At 28.7% G+C, this 16181-nt stretch overlaps 10 protein-coding genes across 10 annotated transcripts; 6 read left to right on the top strand and 4 right to left on the bottom strand.

The window, feature by feature from the left end:
* Positions 1 to 38: 38 nt before the first annotated feature.
* ELE39_003419 (uncharacterized protein) lies at positions 39 to 284 on the top strand (the record flags this gene model as incomplete). The annotated part of the gene is made up of 1 exon (XM_067346405.1): positions 39 to 284. The coding sequence occupies one exon, from the start codon at positions 39 to 41 to the stop codon at positions 282 to 284; it is 246 nt and encodes an 81-aa protein (XP_067200942.1).
* Positions 285 to 1458: 1174 nt separating this feature from the next.
* Positions 1459 to 1941, bottom strand: ELE39_003430 (transmembrane; the record flags this gene model as incomplete). The annotated part of the gene is made up of 2 exons (XM_067346416.1): positions 1459 to 1740; positions 1801 to 1941. The coding sequence occupies 2 exons, from the start codon at positions 1939 to 1941 to the stop codon at positions 1459 to 1461; spliced, it is 423 nt and encodes a 140-aa protein (XP_067200953.1).
* Positions 1942 to 2460: 519 nt separating this feature from the next.
* On the bottom strand, positions 2461 to 3204 carry ELE39_003441 (SRP40 C-terminal domain-containing; the record flags this gene model as incomplete). Its single annotated transcript, XM_067346427.1, has 1 exon — positions 2461 to 3204. One exon carries the CDS (start codon positions 3202 to 3204, stop codon positions 2461 to 2463), a length of 744 nt encoding a protein of 247 aa, XP_067200964.1.
* Positions 3205 to 4178: 974 nt separating this feature from the next.
* ELE39_003452 (phosphatidate cytidylyltransferase) lies at positions 4179 to 4745 on the top strand (the record flags this gene model as incomplete). The annotated part of the gene is made up of 2 exons (XM_067346438.1): positions 4179 to 4469; positions 4557 to 4745. The coding sequence occupies 2 exons, from the start codon at positions 4179 to 4181 to the stop codon at positions 4743 to 4745; spliced, it is 480 nt and encodes a 159-aa protein (XP_067200975.1).
* Positions 4746 to 5557: 812 nt separating this feature from the next.
* On the top strand, positions 5558 to 6064 carry ELE39_003463 (ribosomal S11; the record flags this gene model as incomplete). Its single annotated transcript, XM_067346449.1, has 1 exon — positions 5558 to 6064. The coding sequence occupies one exon, from the start codon at positions 5558 to 5560 to the stop codon at positions 6062 to 6064; it is 507 nt and encodes a 168-aa protein (XP_067200986.1).
* A 446-nt stretch (positions 6065 to 6510) lies between these two features.
* On the bottom strand, positions 6511 to 8517 carry ELE39_003474 (family X-type DNA polymerase; the record flags this gene model as incomplete). Its single annotated transcript, XM_067346460.1, has 1 exon — positions 6511 to 8517. The coding sequence occupies one exon, from the start codon at positions 8515 to 8517 to the stop codon at positions 6511 to 6513; it is 2007 nt and encodes a 668-aa protein (XP_067200997.1).
* A 242-nt stretch (positions 8518 to 8759) lies between these two features.
* Positions 8760 to 9521, top strand: ELE39_003478 (archeo-eukaryotic exosomal RNAse; the record flags this gene model as incomplete). Its single annotated transcript, XM_067346464.1, has 1 exon — positions 8760 to 9521. One exon carries the CDS (start codon positions 8760 to 8762, stop codon positions 9519 to 9521), a length of 762 nt encoding a protein of 253 aa, XP_067201001.1.
* Positions 9522 to 9674: 153 nt separating this feature from the next.
* On the bottom strand, positions 9675 to 10094 carry ELE39_003479 (uncharacterized protein; the record flags this gene model as incomplete). The annotated part of the gene is made up of 1 exon (XM_067346465.1): positions 9675 to 10094. The coding sequence occupies one exon, from the start codon at positions 10092 to 10094 to the stop codon at positions 9675 to 9677; it is 420 nt and encodes a 139-aa protein (XP_067201002.1).
* A 1589-nt stretch (positions 10095 to 11683) lies between these two features.
* ELE39_003480 (RPN2 26s proteasome regulatory subunit) lies at positions 11684 to 14920 on the top strand (the record flags this gene model as incomplete). Its single annotated transcript, XM_067346466.1, has 1 exon — positions 11684 to 14920. One exon carries the CDS (start codon positions 11684 to 11686, stop codon positions 14918 to 14920), a length of 3237 nt encoding a protein of 1078 aa, XP_067201003.1.
* A 551-nt stretch (positions 14921 to 15471) lies between these two features.
* Positions 15472 to 15930, top strand: ELE39_003420 (uncharacterized protein; the record flags this gene model as incomplete). Its single annotated transcript, XM_067346406.1, has 1 exon — positions 15472 to 15930. The coding sequence occupies one exon, from the start codon at positions 15472 to 15474 to the stop codon at positions 15928 to 15930; it is 459 nt and encodes a 152-aa protein (XP_067200943.1).
* Positions 15931 to 16181: the final 251 nt, after the last annotated feature.

The following is a 16181-nucleotide window of genomic DNA, read 5'->3' on the forward strand; positions in this document are numbered from 1 at the left end:
AAAGAGTAAATTTGGAAGAATTTACCCGTAATAAGCAAATGATGAGTGCTGTTATAAATGATTATAGAACTAATCAAGGCATAAATATTGAAAATATTAACAGAGATGACGTAAACATGCTTAAAAATTCTCAAGAGAACAATATGTATATCAAGAATCTGAGTCCTATGCAGCTTAAATATCTGCAAAAAACTCAGAAGATCTTATCTTATGAGCTTTCTAATTATAAGTCAGGTATTAAACAACTTTTATCAATACCAGAGTATTTACCTTGTGACATGTGAAACTAGTCAAATTTTCTAGTTCTAATTTTAATGAAGAATTTATATATTCATAAATATATAATATTTAAACATTTAGTTCTAATATTTTGGTTTAAACTAAACTTAAATGACAAGTATTAATGAATTACAATTATATAACTTATATTTATTGATATATATGTATATAGCCAAGCATAAATTATTACCTACTTATCTTTTTGTTGTCTGTTAAAAGTATCAAGTTTCGTTCCAATTTCATTCTTTTCTTTTGATCACCGGCCTTTCGGATAGTTGGCGGTTTCGCACTAAACGAGCAAAAAGAGGGGGTGATCCGGGATTTGAACCCGGGACCTCTCGCACCCAAAGCGAGAATCATACCCCTAGACTAATCACCCATCACGTTACAGGGAGGAATTTAATTTGGGTATATGACGTTTACTATAAATTTACTTAGAGGGGAAAGTTGGGGGGTAATTGGGTGAGCACAAAGTGGGGAAAGCTTTAATGAAAATCTTGTTTGGAATGCTGATGATTAGAGTGGTTAATATATTAAAGAGAGAAATAATGATTACTAATTGATTCAACTAATAGCTATGTTTAAACTATGTACAATTAAGTTTAAGTAAAATATACAAATATAATATATCCTTTAGATTTTATGTTATTTTTTATTTTTTGTTAAATGTATATTATTCCAGTTTTATTGTTTTGCAAAGTCATTTTTTTTTTGAAAAAAAAGTATTTATTATTTTAGAAAAAAAAGGGTTTCAGTGAATTATTTAATACTTCTTTTCAATCTTCATTAGTTCATATATTGATTGTTTGAAGATTATCTTAAATAAAAGTTAAAAATATTCGTTCATTGAGGTGAAAAATATTATTCTTACTTCCAGAATGTTACCTATTTATTGGACGTTGAAAATAAAGCTGGGTGATTAGTCTAGGGGTATGATTCTCGCTTAGGGTGCGAGAGGTCCCGGGTTCGAATCCCGGATCACCCCCTTTCGGAGCGGGAGCTCCTTTTTAATCAAGTTTTATATACAGCCATTTCAATAGAAATATGTTAATAAAAGAGAAAATATATATAATGAATTGAGATAAAGTTTCGAATGTGAATGAACGTTGTTTACATCTTTAATGAAAATTACTATAATTTATATAATTAGTAGATACTATAAAATGATACAAAATAGTTCTAGTTTCTTTTAAATAAAATATACATAAGCAAGAAAACAACAAATATAAAAAATGTCATAATCCAAATATGTTTCCAGCTGCTTGTTCCACCGATAGTTTTAATTTTATTAATTGTACCTTTTAGTAGAACTCCAAATGAGCCCATTTCTTCGGATAAACTTGAAAGTAAATCATTACTTTCCTTTACTTGTTGCCTCATTGTATTACTGATGTACTTCAAATCTTGGACTTTTGCCTCTAAGTCAATCATGTATTGATCATTTTGTTCTTCTAAAATAGACTAAAAATAATCAATTTGTGATAATCGGTACTAATTAATATATTTGTATCAAAAACTTACCTGAGCTGAACTGTTATTATTGTTTCCAAGTATATTTCTATTACCAAACCTTTCATCGTCAAACTTTAAATATCTGTTTCTACTACCATTATTTGAGGAATAAAATGAAGTTCTTTGATCCGTTATTTCCATCTTATTCATTTTTAGTTTATTATATTGCTAACTTGTTTATTCTTTTATATGTTAAAAATTTGGATGAATACAAAGATTAATTAATTACCAATACCCTTTCGATTTTTGTCCTCTTTATTTTATATTCCTTATTATTCAACTGAATGCTAGTTTTTAATAAAATATAGTAAGAATTAAAACAAAACAATTTGTGGGAATTTTTCTTTTAAAAAATTAATGCGATCAATTTTATATTATAAAATGAAGAGAAGTCTAAACCACATGGATTGGGCTCAGAAACTATTTTCCTTTTCTTGAGTTTTTCCACTTATTATTCTTTCCTTATCTATATTACAAAATTATTCCAAAATTAATGCAATTGGGAAAAAAAGATCGTGAAAAAAACCCTACTATGAAACATAAACAAATAATAAGACCGCCAAAACTACACATAATTCTGATTTAGCCCGCTCAAACAATTATATTGAAATTGAATGATTTAATGGAGGAATATGTGAATCGTTAAAGTATTAAACAACTTAATTTAAATTAGTCGGAGTCGCTAAATTGAATTGAGCTAACGCCAGTAGAAATAGTTCCGTTACCTTTCCACGAACATCTCTTTTTCTTGGCTTTTTCCTGTCTGAACCCTTTTCCTCTAACTTGTCCAAGTTCATATGCAGCTTTTGAGGCAAAATCATCAGCATTGTTGCTGTATTTCTTCATATTCCAGTATGAGTTATCATTCAATCTCTCATCTGATAGTTTGTCTTTGTATTTGCTCTCATCAATTCTCTTAAATCTATTTTGGATAGATGCACAGCTTGAGGAATTTTGATTAGAAATTGATATTAAATTCTCATCATCCTCTATTTGATTATTAATATTGGCATTAGTTTCATCAACTATGATATTTTCCTTCGTAATTTCTGTTGACTTTCTTTTTTTACTCTTTTTGTTTGTATTAACTTGAGTAACATTTTTATTGGTTGTTGTAAAATTATCTTGAAGTTGTGATTCAATGGTGATTTTCTTTAAAGATTTATTTGACTGAGAATAATCATCTGGATCACTTTTTTTTTCTTTGGTTTTTTCATCATTAAATTTATGAAACTGTTTTAAAATCTCATGCAAATCAGGTAACTTTTTAAGCTTTCTAGTATCTTTTTTATCTAAATTATTTATTTCTGGAAAATACTTTTCGATATATTTTACTGCTTTATTGGCTTGTAAACCACACAAATAATTTCTAATTAGCCACAAGACTTGAGTTTTATTTATGTTTTCTTTCATATTTGTAATATTTTTATTTCAAAAGTTAAATAGTTCTCTTTTTTTATTTATTCAAAATTGCATTTAATAAACTAATCAAACAAATAATATAATAATTAAGAATTTCAACTTTAAAATAAGATACTTTATTAATTGGAATACTTTGTACTTGAATAAAAACTATTCAATACAACTCCGAGTATCTATATAAATGAAATTTTTTAAAAAAATAAAGGAATTTATTCTATTAAATTTTTAATGTAATATTTGACTTATTATTTACACGTAAACAGAATTTTATTAATAATTAAAGATAGTTTGAGCGCCAACTTTATTATATTTATAACAGCATTTACTAAATATAAGAATCAAATAGTTAAAGGGGGGCGGAAGAGATGAGAAAAGTATTGGTACTAATTAATCTTTGTAACATTATATATATTTAACTAAGACGAAATGGATCAAGGATTTTATTTTCTTGCACTTTTTTTTGTCGCTGTAATACTGTTTTTGCAGTACACGGATTACTTTTCAATAATGCATACAAGGTAAATTATTGTAATATGGAGAAAATATATACAATAATGATAATAACATTTAAGGTATAGGATTTAAATCAATAATGATATGAGATTTAGCGAATAAAAGTAGATGAATGTAAAATGATGTGATATTTTCTTTTACTTTCAACATCATTTGTAATAATTGCTTTCAACAAATGTTCAAAAAATCTAAAATTGGTTTTAATTGTAAAATTAAAATTTATATTCTTTTTTCCGGATCAGAAACATTCATCTTTCGTAATTCCTCGCGAACTCATTTCAAATCTTAATTATTGAACTTTACTATTTCTCTATACTAGTACATATTATCCAGGATATATTTTCTTATTCTTTTTTTTTTTTTTAACGATTATTGAGAAAAAAAAGAATTTTATGAATTACATAATAACTTAATATTATTTTATTTATTTAATTGTTAGGAAACTGGTTCATATGTTTGCAGGCACATATGCCATTTTAACACCAAACACATATGAGTACCGTATGTTGAAAGTTACAATGGCTATATTAATGGTGGTTCTAGTTTGGGTATTTCCTGATTTACCGAAACTGAAGTTTGCCAGACCAAAAGATAAAGGTATACTATTCTTTGGTTTGCTCGTTTGTACTTGGTCAATTTTAAATTTAGATTTCAGTTATTTTGCGCCAACAATATATGCAGATCCAATTGGAGCAATCGTTGGAAATATGATTCCAAATCCGAAATTATATAAAACAAAAACAGTAAGTTTAACATAATATTCCACCTCAAAACATTCTAAACTATTGCATTAATATCAAATAATGTAAAAATTTACTCGATTTACACAGATTTCGGGCTCACTTGCAATATTTATTACATCATTCTTAACAACATTTGCTTTAGGTACCAACTATTTATTAAGATTTCAAATATCTATTTTAATCACCTTATTGGAACTTTTTAGTGGGGAATACGATAATTTGGTTCTTACATTACCCATGCTTACTTTATGTATATGCAGTAAAGGGCATAAGTAATAATTAAAAAAAAATGATTGCAATAACAAATAATACGCTTTAACTCATTGATAAATAACTATTAAATGGTTTATTCAAGCTTTTATAGCTTTAATGCTATTGTTAATAATGTTGTTATTTCTATTATTATAGGACGTGAGAAAATATTTTCAAAGTGCGAGTATGAATGTAAATTATACAAAATTCACTAGTTTAATTTTATTAATTCAATCTTTAAATTCTTGTTTTTCTCGTGTAATGTAATATATATTTTTATTTAGTAAATAAATGCAAAAATTATTATTATTTTTATTGTAAGAACTGACTTCCCGCCTAACGTCTATTATTATTTATTATTAAATAATTTATATTATTTTATTCATTTGAACTTAGTAGAAATAAATGTAAAATGAGACAGGAAATTAATTTAAATATATTTAATTTATTAATTTAAAATAAAATAAATAAAACAAATGCTTGATTGAGTTATAATTATATTATGTCGTCTCTAATAATAAATATTAATATCAATAATAATATTAGTAATAAATATTAATAATATACTTAAATGCATTAATTAACGGTTGGCGGGCTCTGACCATTATTAAAATAAATACAAAAACACTAGTAATTATAATAAAAAGTATTTATTTTAAGGTTATATTAATAAAACTTAATATTGATTTAAATGGTAATATTAAATATTAAAAATATTAAAGCCATCTTTAAACTAGGACAAGACGAATTATTTTTCTTGATATTTTTTTTCGTATTATTACAACATTTTTTGAAAAAAGGGGGAAAAAAAAGCTCATTGTTAATATTAATTAAAGATGTCGTCAAAGGTTCATCAAGCAACAGCAATCGATGCTCAGACTGAAAGAGCTTTTCAAAAGCAAGAAACTGTCTTTTTAGGTGATAAGAGATTATTATCAAAAAAGGGAGCTTCAAAGATTCCAAGATACTTCAGAGATCCAGGTTTGGGTTTTACTGTACCAAATGAAGCAAAAAATGGTGTTTACATCGACAAAAAATGTCCATTCACAGGAAATGTTAGTATTAGAGGACGTATATTAAAGGGTATGTGTATATCAACAAAGATGAAGAGAACTATTGTTGTAAGAAGAAATTACCTCAAGTATGTTGCTAAATACAATAGATTTGAGAAGAGACATAAGAATGTATCGGTTCACTGTTCACCATGTTTTGATGTAAAGGAAGGAGACATTATTACGATGGGACAGTGCCGTCCATTGTCAAAGACTGTAAGATTTAATGTCTTGAAGGTTGAGAAGAACCAAATTTTTGGTACTGCTCGTAAACAATTCCGTCTATTTTAAAAGAAATTGGAATTGATGGATATAGAGGAGAATAGTAATACAAGGAGTAGAAAAAAAAAATATAGGAAAAGATATATGGAAGTGATATTTTTTTTATATGTAGAAAAAATGGTAAATGATAACAATAATAGTAATCATCATCATTAGTCGCCGTTTTACTCATATAAAGTTATATTACATGTCTTTAGATTCTTATTATTTGAAAATCTTTGCTAATTTTTCCTTTTAAATGTTTTAATTTGCTTTTAACAAACGTTTCTTTATTAAATTATGAAATATTGTGCACTTGACATCGTATTTATCAATTTTTTGTTCCTTAATTGCATGTGGGAAGGAAAATAAGAGATATTTAAGAAAATTATTAGTGTTAGAAAATGACTAATATAAACTTAATAGGTACTTACATTTCAATCAAACATATATATGTTTTAAGTTAAGTTTGTACTTTATTCTTGTGAAATTACAAGTATTTGACTTGGAGAAGAAATTTGTACAGGCGGCAATGCAAATTTTAATTTTGTTTGCTTATACTGAGTTAACTTTGGAATTACGTGTTTATTATTAAACAATTTATTTGGTGACGTGGCGTTTGAACTTAATTTAATTTTTACCTGATTATCATTTTTACTATTTTTTTTAACTGGATTTTCTTTACTTTTTCTTTTGTTGATTTTTCCCCCAATAACAAATGGCCAATCCTCGTAAATAAGTCGCAATCCTTTTATAGAGTTATCTTGACTCCTTCCAAATATCTCTTCGTCTATGGCGTCCATTAAAGCGCTATCAAATTGAAAGTATTCATCTTCTTCCATTAAAGATTTGGAACTACTAAAAGTTTTATTCAAATTATTTGTATTAGATTGATAAATATTAGCAGTTTTGAATTTAATCTTTGAATTGTCATCATTTCTACTACATAATTTATAGCCATTTAAAGAAACACCCAGAAATTTACATGGAAATAAATTCGAACCAAATTTATTCAAAATAATACTTTTACAAGATTCATAAATATCATTTTTAGTTGGTATATCAGAATTATAAATAAAATCACCAGTACGAGCCTTTACAATACCGTCTTTGCATTTCATTCTAACGGTAATTTTTGTTGGTTTTCTCTTAGAAATCTGATAGTTGTTTTGATTTCTATAAAATAATTCACAAGAAAAGATTTTTAACCAATTTTCTATTTGATTAAATTGCCTTAAAGGTATACCAAATATTTTTGAAGATTGTAAACTATTATTGGTTTCATTATGATTATCAACAGGATCATCATCGATACCTCTTGAAGAGTTATATAAATACAATCCATTCTTTTCACCAAAATTATCAACAAGTTGTTTAATTGACAATTTTTGTAAATCTTTAATAGTTTTTATTTCTGGAAATTTTTCTATAAGACATTTGCCTAATTTACCACCTAAAAATCTTAATTTAAGTATATGAGTATCTTCAATATAAGATTCAAACCATCTATGTAATAATACTGTTTGGCCATTCGGCTTTTTAAGTGAAGATAGCATTTTTGAATAAATCTTATTAATGAAAATCCCTGAACTACATGTATAACTGGTTTCTTCTTCTAGTCTTCTTCTTGCTCTATATATAAGAATTGAACCAAATATAAGACACATTTCTTGAAAAGTTAAGTGATAATAATTAATATTATTATCACTGTCTTTTGAATTAATTATATCATTATTTATTATATTAGACATAACTTTCTCATCCAATAGTTCAGGAAACAAAACTTGGATTATACTATTAAAATCAAATAAACAATTATTATAAGTATTAAGTGAAAATAATAAATTTGTATTAACTTCATTAATACAAGTTTCAGATTTTAATTTTTCAAAATCAAAATCAGTTTCAATATCGTTTTGATTAGATAAATAGTTTTTAATGGAATTAAAAATCTTTCGAATAACTTCTGTTAGGTCAAAGTAAATTTCATCAATTGAAGCAATTTGAGCATTACATGTTGGCAGGTAACTTTTTAATTTAGAAAAAATCATTTTGGAGGCCTTTCTAAACATATCCAAAGATAACTTTTGATAAGTCATATCATCATTAGTAATTGATTGATTTGAATCATCATTAAATAGTTCCAAATATTGACCTCTCACATCTAAAAAGACATTCTGAGGTATAATTATTTCAGGACATATTGACAAAATTTCTTCTTTAGACATTCTTCGATTAACTCCTTTTTGTCTGGATGGATAATTTACTGCTAGTACTACATTATTATGTATTACAGCTAAAGGTTTATCTCTTGGTATATTATATTCTACATGACATACTTGAGCAAAAAAAGCATCCATGTCTATTAGTGATATTACTCTCGGTACCATTTTATCGTTGAATTGATTAACAAAATCATCAGCAATATCTTTATATAAGTAATCCAATTGTTTGGATTTTTTGAATTCTTGAATATTTAACATAACTTTCTTCCATTCCAAAATAATTTTGGTAAGAGTAATTTAAAGACTTTAGTATTCACTTTCATAACTTAAAAACAAAGTTTATACAGTTTTATACAGTTGGGGATTTTTTTTTTTTTTTTTTTTTTTAAATTGTCGGGAAAGAAAAAATTTAAAGGTATCGGGTACCTTTAAAGTTTATACTTGGAAATTTTTTTTTTTTTTTTTTATGTAAAAAAAAAAATTTAATAAATTTTTAAAAAATGAATGAAATCGTTAATAAACATGGAATCCGTCAAGACGGAAGAAAATTAACAGAAATTAGACGAATGAAGTGTATAATAAATGAAGGAACTCAAAGAGGAGTAGAAGATGGAAATGTTTATTTTGAACAAGGTCAAAATAAATTAATTGTATCAATCATAGGCCCAGTACCTATTTCAGGTAATATAAATCATTCAAATAATAACTCAGGAGTTCAAATAAATTGTAATTTTAGAATATCACCGTTTAGCAGCCAAGATAGAAGAAAAAGAGGGAAGAACGATCGATTTTGTGTTGAAAGTGGAATAATTATTTCAAGAACTTTTTCTTCAGTTATTTGTGATCAATACTCAAAATCTCAAATAATTATTAATATTATAATATTAGAAGCAGATGGAAGCGTAAGATCAGCTGCTATTAATGCTACATCTATTGCATTAGCTATTTCTGGTATTTCCATGAAAGATTTAATAGTTTCTGCTACTTGTGGATTATATGGAAAGCAGATACTTTATGATTTAACTCAATCTGAAATGGAGAGTCTTAAAGGTACTTTATTAATGGCAATTAATAGTACTGATGATGGTGATGGTGATGATATATCACCAGTTACTATTGATTTAAATACAAAACTCAAACCTGAAATGATTGAGTCTTTAATGAATGAGACTTTTTCTGCTTGTAAACAATTCTCTATTATAATTCGAGATTTACTTAAAAATTATACTTGTAATAAATACCAAAGTATTTATTTAAGATAAATTAATTTATTTAATAATATTATTATTTATATTATTTTAGTGAAATAATATAAATATATAATGTGAGAAAAAGAAGAAAAAAGGAGGGACAATTCTTTTAGCTATGCCGTATTAAATAAACCACTTTATCATCGTTAAGTTTCACAACTAGATTCATCTTTTTTTATTAATGTAGTTACCGCTATAACTATCGCTTTCTCTGTCACTTTCTCTGTCGCTTTCACTTTCACTTTCACTTTCACTTTCACTGCTGGATGATTCACCAAAATTCTTCCTCTTGTGGAAAATACAACATTTTTTGGACCTTTTCTTGTTCATCATCTCATTATCTACAGCTGATTCATCCCAAGTTACAGTATTTGTCGATTTGCGATGTATTTTCCTGCAACCCTCTTTTTCGTTAAAATTAAGATCTTGATTAATTTCTTTACTATTTTCAATTTTAGCGGTAATAGTATTACTATTATTAGTCAATATATTTGTACTGTCGGAATGATTACTACATTTATCATTATCTTCTACCTTTAAAATAGTTAAAATATTTGTATCTGTTTTGTATATTGTTTGACTCATTTCTGTATAATCAGGCCTCCTGACAATTTTGACCTTTTACTTCTAATTATCTTCCAGACAATTACATTATTTTTTTTAGAATAAATATATACATATATATATATATATATATATATATATATATGTATATAAATTAAACGTAACTATTACTGCTTTTTAATTTTCCTTTTGTTTCCAAACTCCCTTAAAACCCACAAAATTAATTTGCTTGATATTTATATGTTGCTAGGGGGTGACAATTAATTAATAAAGAAAGAAGTATTTCTACTTGATTAAATATTTATTTACGTGTGTATTTATGTACGATTCACGGATTTAATCACCATAAAAATAAACTATTAAAGTACTTGAAATACAAATGTAAAAGTAAATAAATATATATTGGTAATTTGTATTTTCATTTTATTACTTTTTTTTCTTGATTTTTCTAACCAATTTAATTTAGAATATCATCCACTTATAAATATTATTCACATGTGGCGCCAACATGTTTTTTTTTTTTTTTTAACAAGTTTTTAGTAATAAAGTAATATTATAAAAAGAAAATTCGTTATTAGAAGTCAAGAAAAATAATAATGTGAGAAAAACATTTTGAGAAAGAGTAATGAAAAGATAATAACCAAAACACTTGAGAGTAGTTCTATTATTGCTTTTATTTACTTATGCAACAAAAACCATCAAATTTCTTTAATATGTATGTAAATTAAACCTTATCAAGTACGCATATTCAAATTCTTGCTTTTCCTTTTTAAAAATTTAATTTGATTTTTTTCATGTGTAATAATTATTTATAATTATGATTTATTATTATTATTTTATTACTTTATTTTCTTATTTTTTTTTTAAATAGATAAAAATAAATTATAAAACACACATTTCCCGCCCAGACGCGCCAAAAAAGAGGGGTATTCAAATAAATAATACAAAGTACATATATTTATATGTAAGCGAGTTGAAAGTGAAGAAAAAAGTGAGTATTAAGTGATAAACGAAATTCAAAGTCAATAACGAAATTGCTAATTAAGGAAAAAAGGCTTTTTTTGTGAGAAAGAAGAAAAAACCAGAAGGTTTGTTTTTATTACGAATCTATCTCTTCTAATATAAATCAATACTTTAGCATTATAAAAAAAATAAAGTGGGGGAAGAGAGTGAAAGTGAATAAGAGGAAGAATAAGAAAGAAAAAAGAGAAGGAAAGAAAAACAGGTCAATTTTATCCAAATTGGATTCTGATGAAAAGGTTGAAATACTCTGTATAAATTAAATATTGTGTAATTATATTAATATTTTATATAGTTGGTATATGAATATAGTATAAATAAAGACAACCACGCATTTATATACATACATCAATTGAATCCAAATAAAGCCTTTTTTTCAGTTTAGTTGCATTTCTACAATTAATCATTAAGTTATACACATTTAATATATAAATAGACCAAGTAAACGCACACAACACCGATCAAGTGGATTGTTTGATATACCTGTTGTATGTGTTGAAAGAGAATTGATATTGAAAAGATAAATATTAAACACGTAAGAGACTTGACTTAAAGTATTGATTAAGCTTCAAGTATTTGAAAAAAAAAAAATGACACAAGTAATGACTGACTCAGTCTTATCAAATGGTGTGGGAAGACCTAGTTCAGTCTCAGGGTATGCATTATTGCTTGATGAAGATTCAGTAGAGTTAAAAGAGTATGCTTTAAAAGAGCTGAACACTGTAGTTGATGGACACTGGTGTGAAATGGCTGAGTATTTAGGCTCAATAGAAAGCTGCTTTGAGGATGAAATGTTCCCAAATAGAGAGCAAGCAGCTCTTTTGGCCTCTAAGATATACTTTCATATGGAGGATTATGATGAAGCTTTGAGGTATTTATTAAGTAGCTATAAACTATTTGATCCATTAGAAAATAACTCATTTTCAGAGTCCATGGTAGTAAAATGCATTGATGAATTTATCAAAGTATGCAAGAGTTACTATAACAATATGAATAATAATTCTGATATGGGTGACAATAATTATTTAAAAGATACCGACGTTATTAGTATTAGTGAGCTGGATCCCAGATTGGAAGAAATAGTATCTGATTTAATCTCAAGAAGTACATCCAATGGAAGATTTTTAAATGCAATGGGTATTGTATTGGAAGCTAGAAGGAGTGATTTACTGGTTAAAATCTTGAAACAAGTACTAGAAACGGTTCACAGTGATGACTTGGCCCAATTTTGTGGTCAATGTTTCAGCTTAATTCGCCACTTAGATTCGAATAATTTTCGTATTAAAAGCTACAAAATACTCACTAAGCTGATTGAAGATAAAGTTGAGTGTATTGAAGATAGCCCAAGCTTGAGAACTTACTGTGAATGCCTTTGTGAAATTGGGGATAGCGAAAAGCTCTGGACAATTTTGATGAATCTTACCAATAACTCGAACAAGAACTTTTCCAAGGCATACTCAATTGCCTTTATCATTAAAGATCACGAAAATATTGCTTTGATGAAGAACATAATCAGTAAAATTGATCTCTATTTGACTGGGATTGCCACAAAATCTTCTCAAGAAGGAGAAGAAGAATACAAGGATGCGAAGCCTAGTAACCAAGATCCTAATAATAGTGGTAATAGATTAGCCAGAGTTAAGAGTATTCTTACAGGGGAAACAGTTTCTGAATTGAATTTGCGATTCCTTCATTTAAACAACCAACCTGATCTTGGGGTTCTGGAACACATCAAAAATAACTGTGATCAAAGATCAGCAATCTCACACACTGCTCTTGTAATGTCTCATGGCCTAATGCAAGCCGGTACTACTTGTGATGTATTTCTTAGAAATAATTTGGAATGGCTTGGGAAAGCTACTCATTGGTCAAGATTTTCAACCGCTGCGTCATTAGGAGTTATTCATATGGGGCATATTAAAGAAGCATTCAAAGTCCTCTCTACTTGCTTGCCTAATAATGGAAGCACCAGCAGTTCTAATAATGGTGGAAATGCTTTAGGAGGTCAATACAGCGAAGGCGGATCATTTTTTGCTCTTGGACTAATTAATACAAGTTACATGGATCCCAGGGCTAGGGAATACCTTTTAGAAAAACTAAAGAATCCTCAAAGAAATGAAGTTCTTCAACATGGAGCAAGCCTGGGATTGGGAATAATGGGTTTTGGGTCATGTGACGCTGAACTTTATGATGAATTACGTAATGTACTATATATGGACAATGCTGTTGCTGGCGAAGCTGCAGCCTATAGTATCGGATTAGTAATGTTCGGATCTGGGTGTAAAAAAGCTATTGGAGACTTACTTTCATATGCAAAAGATACTCAACATGAGAAGATTGTAAGGGCTTGTTCAGTTGCTTTGGGATTCGTAATGTTCTCTCGAGGTGGAGAAGAAGCAAACGAGCTTTTTCAACAACTTAATTCTGACAGCGAACATTTTATTAGATACGGAGCAATGCATGTTCTTGGTCTTGCTTATTGTGGAACTGGGAACCAATTTGCCATGGAGAAGCTATTGCAAGTAAGCGTTTCAGAGCTTTCCGATGACAACAAAAGAGCTGCAGTATTTGCATTGGGACTGGTTATGTGCAGGAACACACAGCAAATTCCTCAAGTCTTTTCTCTATTATGCGATAGTTATAATCCACATGTTAGGTATGCTGCTGCCCTCACCTTGGGTATTACCTACTGTGGAATGGAGTCCCCCAAAGTCACAGCAATTCTAAAATCCATGACAACAGACTCCGCTGATATTGTCAGACAAGCCGCCTACATAGGACTCGGATTTCTTCTAATGCAACAAAACGAATCTTCCAATGACAAACTTTTATGCACACGTCAGCAAATGATTAAGGCGGCAACTGACAAACATGAGCATATCGCCACTAGGTTTGGCGCTATACTGGGATTGGGCTTAATGGATTCAGGAGGGAGAAATGTTAGGGCTTCTTTGTTTTCGAGAAATGGAGAAAGTTTACGTCCTCAATCTGTGGCAGGGTTTTCTCTGTTTTTTCAGTTTTGGTTTTGGTTTCCTCTAGTACACTGCATTTCCTTATCATATCTCCCAACTTGCACAGTGGGGCTGGATGATCAGTTCAGAGTCCCAAAGAGCTTTAGTATGAGGTGCAACTCGGCAAAAGAGAAGTTTGATTATCCAAAGTCCTTTTCTCTTGATAAGATTGAAGACAAGAAAGTTGTTGTAACTGCCGTGCTTTCTACTGCTTCCAAGAAGAAGTCTAAAAAGCAAAAGTCTACTAGCAGTGACACGGTAAACGGCGCAAAAGACGGTAGCAGCTCCTCTTCTTCAGTGCCTACTTTAAATCAGGCAGCTGAGGTTGGGAAGGGTGGTAGTCGAGCTGATAAGAATATAGGGGATGTAGAAGATACCGAGATGAAAATTGTTGAAAAAATAGAAAAGGAGGTTGAGATGGCCCCGGATACTGATGATTTGGGAGACGGCAAGAGTAGTGATAGGGAATTGAGCTCTTTTGTTTTGAACAATCCATTTAGAGTACTGAAGCTCCAAGAAGAGTTTTTGGAATTTATCCCCAACTCAAGATACTCCCCAGTCCTTCCTTTACAAAAGTCTGGGTTCATTCTACTTAATGACAATATACCGTCGGAAGAAGAAGAGTATGTTTTTACTATTGGACAAGATACCAATAAAGTAACTGGTACTACTTCTGAGGAGAAGAATGAGACTACAAAGGAGGGTGAGGAATCCAAGGAAAAGAAGGAAAAAAATGAGGACGAGAGGATGTCTGACAACGATAATGGCCAGTCTGAAGAAATGGTTCCTCCTGAGACGTTTGAGTGGCAGGGATGAGATAAATTTCCTTATTGAAAAAGCCCCTCACTCCCTACTTTGATGCCATTAGTAATATAGAAATTCTTATGAATTATAGAGGTGATTGGTCTACTCTACGATTATATAACTTTTTTCCCATTTCACAGATCTTCTTTATCAATTCACTATATTTATTTTCTCGGAATAGCCAAAATCAATTGTTTCCCTTAATTTCTTCATTTGGTCATGTCGTACCCCCAAATGCATGCGTCAATGAGGCGCCAAACACGTTGGCAGGCGGGAATGGGGGGCTGTCGAAAAATAATAAAATAATGAAGGCGACATTTTTAAAGTCAAATACTAGGACTGGAACCTGTTTTCCTTGTTTAATTAAACCTTCCTGTTTCATTCAGAGATTAAGAACGTGGCATTACTCATCAAGAAGGCCTGATGAAATGGAGGAACTTGATTATTTACCAAGCTAAAATAGCCTTAGATTTTTAATTATATATTACGTTAATAATAAGTCAAACTTGTAGATATTTATATGTATTTTATATAAAATAAAGATATAGATAGATAGTTCAGAAATGCTTAACGAGTGTCAAGATTGTGAGAATTATAAAAGGGAAGTTAACAGATTGAAGAAAGAAATCTACAATATCAGCAAATCAAACATTAATAGCCAAAGACTACTTGAAGAAAAATACACAGTACAGGTCGAACAGCTTCAAGAGGAAAATTTCAAACTAAAAAAAACCATTCAGGAATACGAAGAATACAAGCAAAAGTCTGAAGTCTACTACGAAGAGGTTAATAACACTTTAATTGTTGCAAAATCCAAACTTAAAGAACTGCATGAGAGAATTACATTTTTGGAGAAGAGCAACTCTGAATTAGAATCTAAATATAATGAGGCTAAGTCTCTGCTGTCTATTCTAGTTGAACATAGTAACTACAATCCAAAATTTTCCAGCAATGAAATGTCTATAAAAGAAAATCAATCTAAATACTTTTACCAACTTGATTCCAACTCCATTTCCATTTAAGAGGGAAAAAAATCATTTTTTTAAAAATATTTTTGCTATTAAAATTATTATCGTATTAAAACATTCATAATTTATCGTACCCATAATCTTTCTTGATTCTATTGATTACTGTGAAATTCTTGATATTCAAAGAAAAAAAGCATCTTAATCGGGTTTATAAAGCTATTCACAATCATTTTAATTATCTAATATATTTTTATGCCTCATGTTTATTGTTATATAATTAAAAAACTTTTAACTCTTTAGCTATC

The sequence above is a fragment of the Cryptosporidium sp. chipmunk genotype I genome, assembly GCF_004936735.1.
Source record: "Cryptosporidium sp. chipmunk genotype I strain 37763 chromosome Unknown contig_53, whole genome shotgun sequence".
NCBI classification, from domain to species: Eukaryota; Apicomplexa; class Conoidasida; order Eucoccidiorida; family Cryptosporidiidae; genus Cryptosporidium; species Cryptosporidium sp. chipmunk genotype I.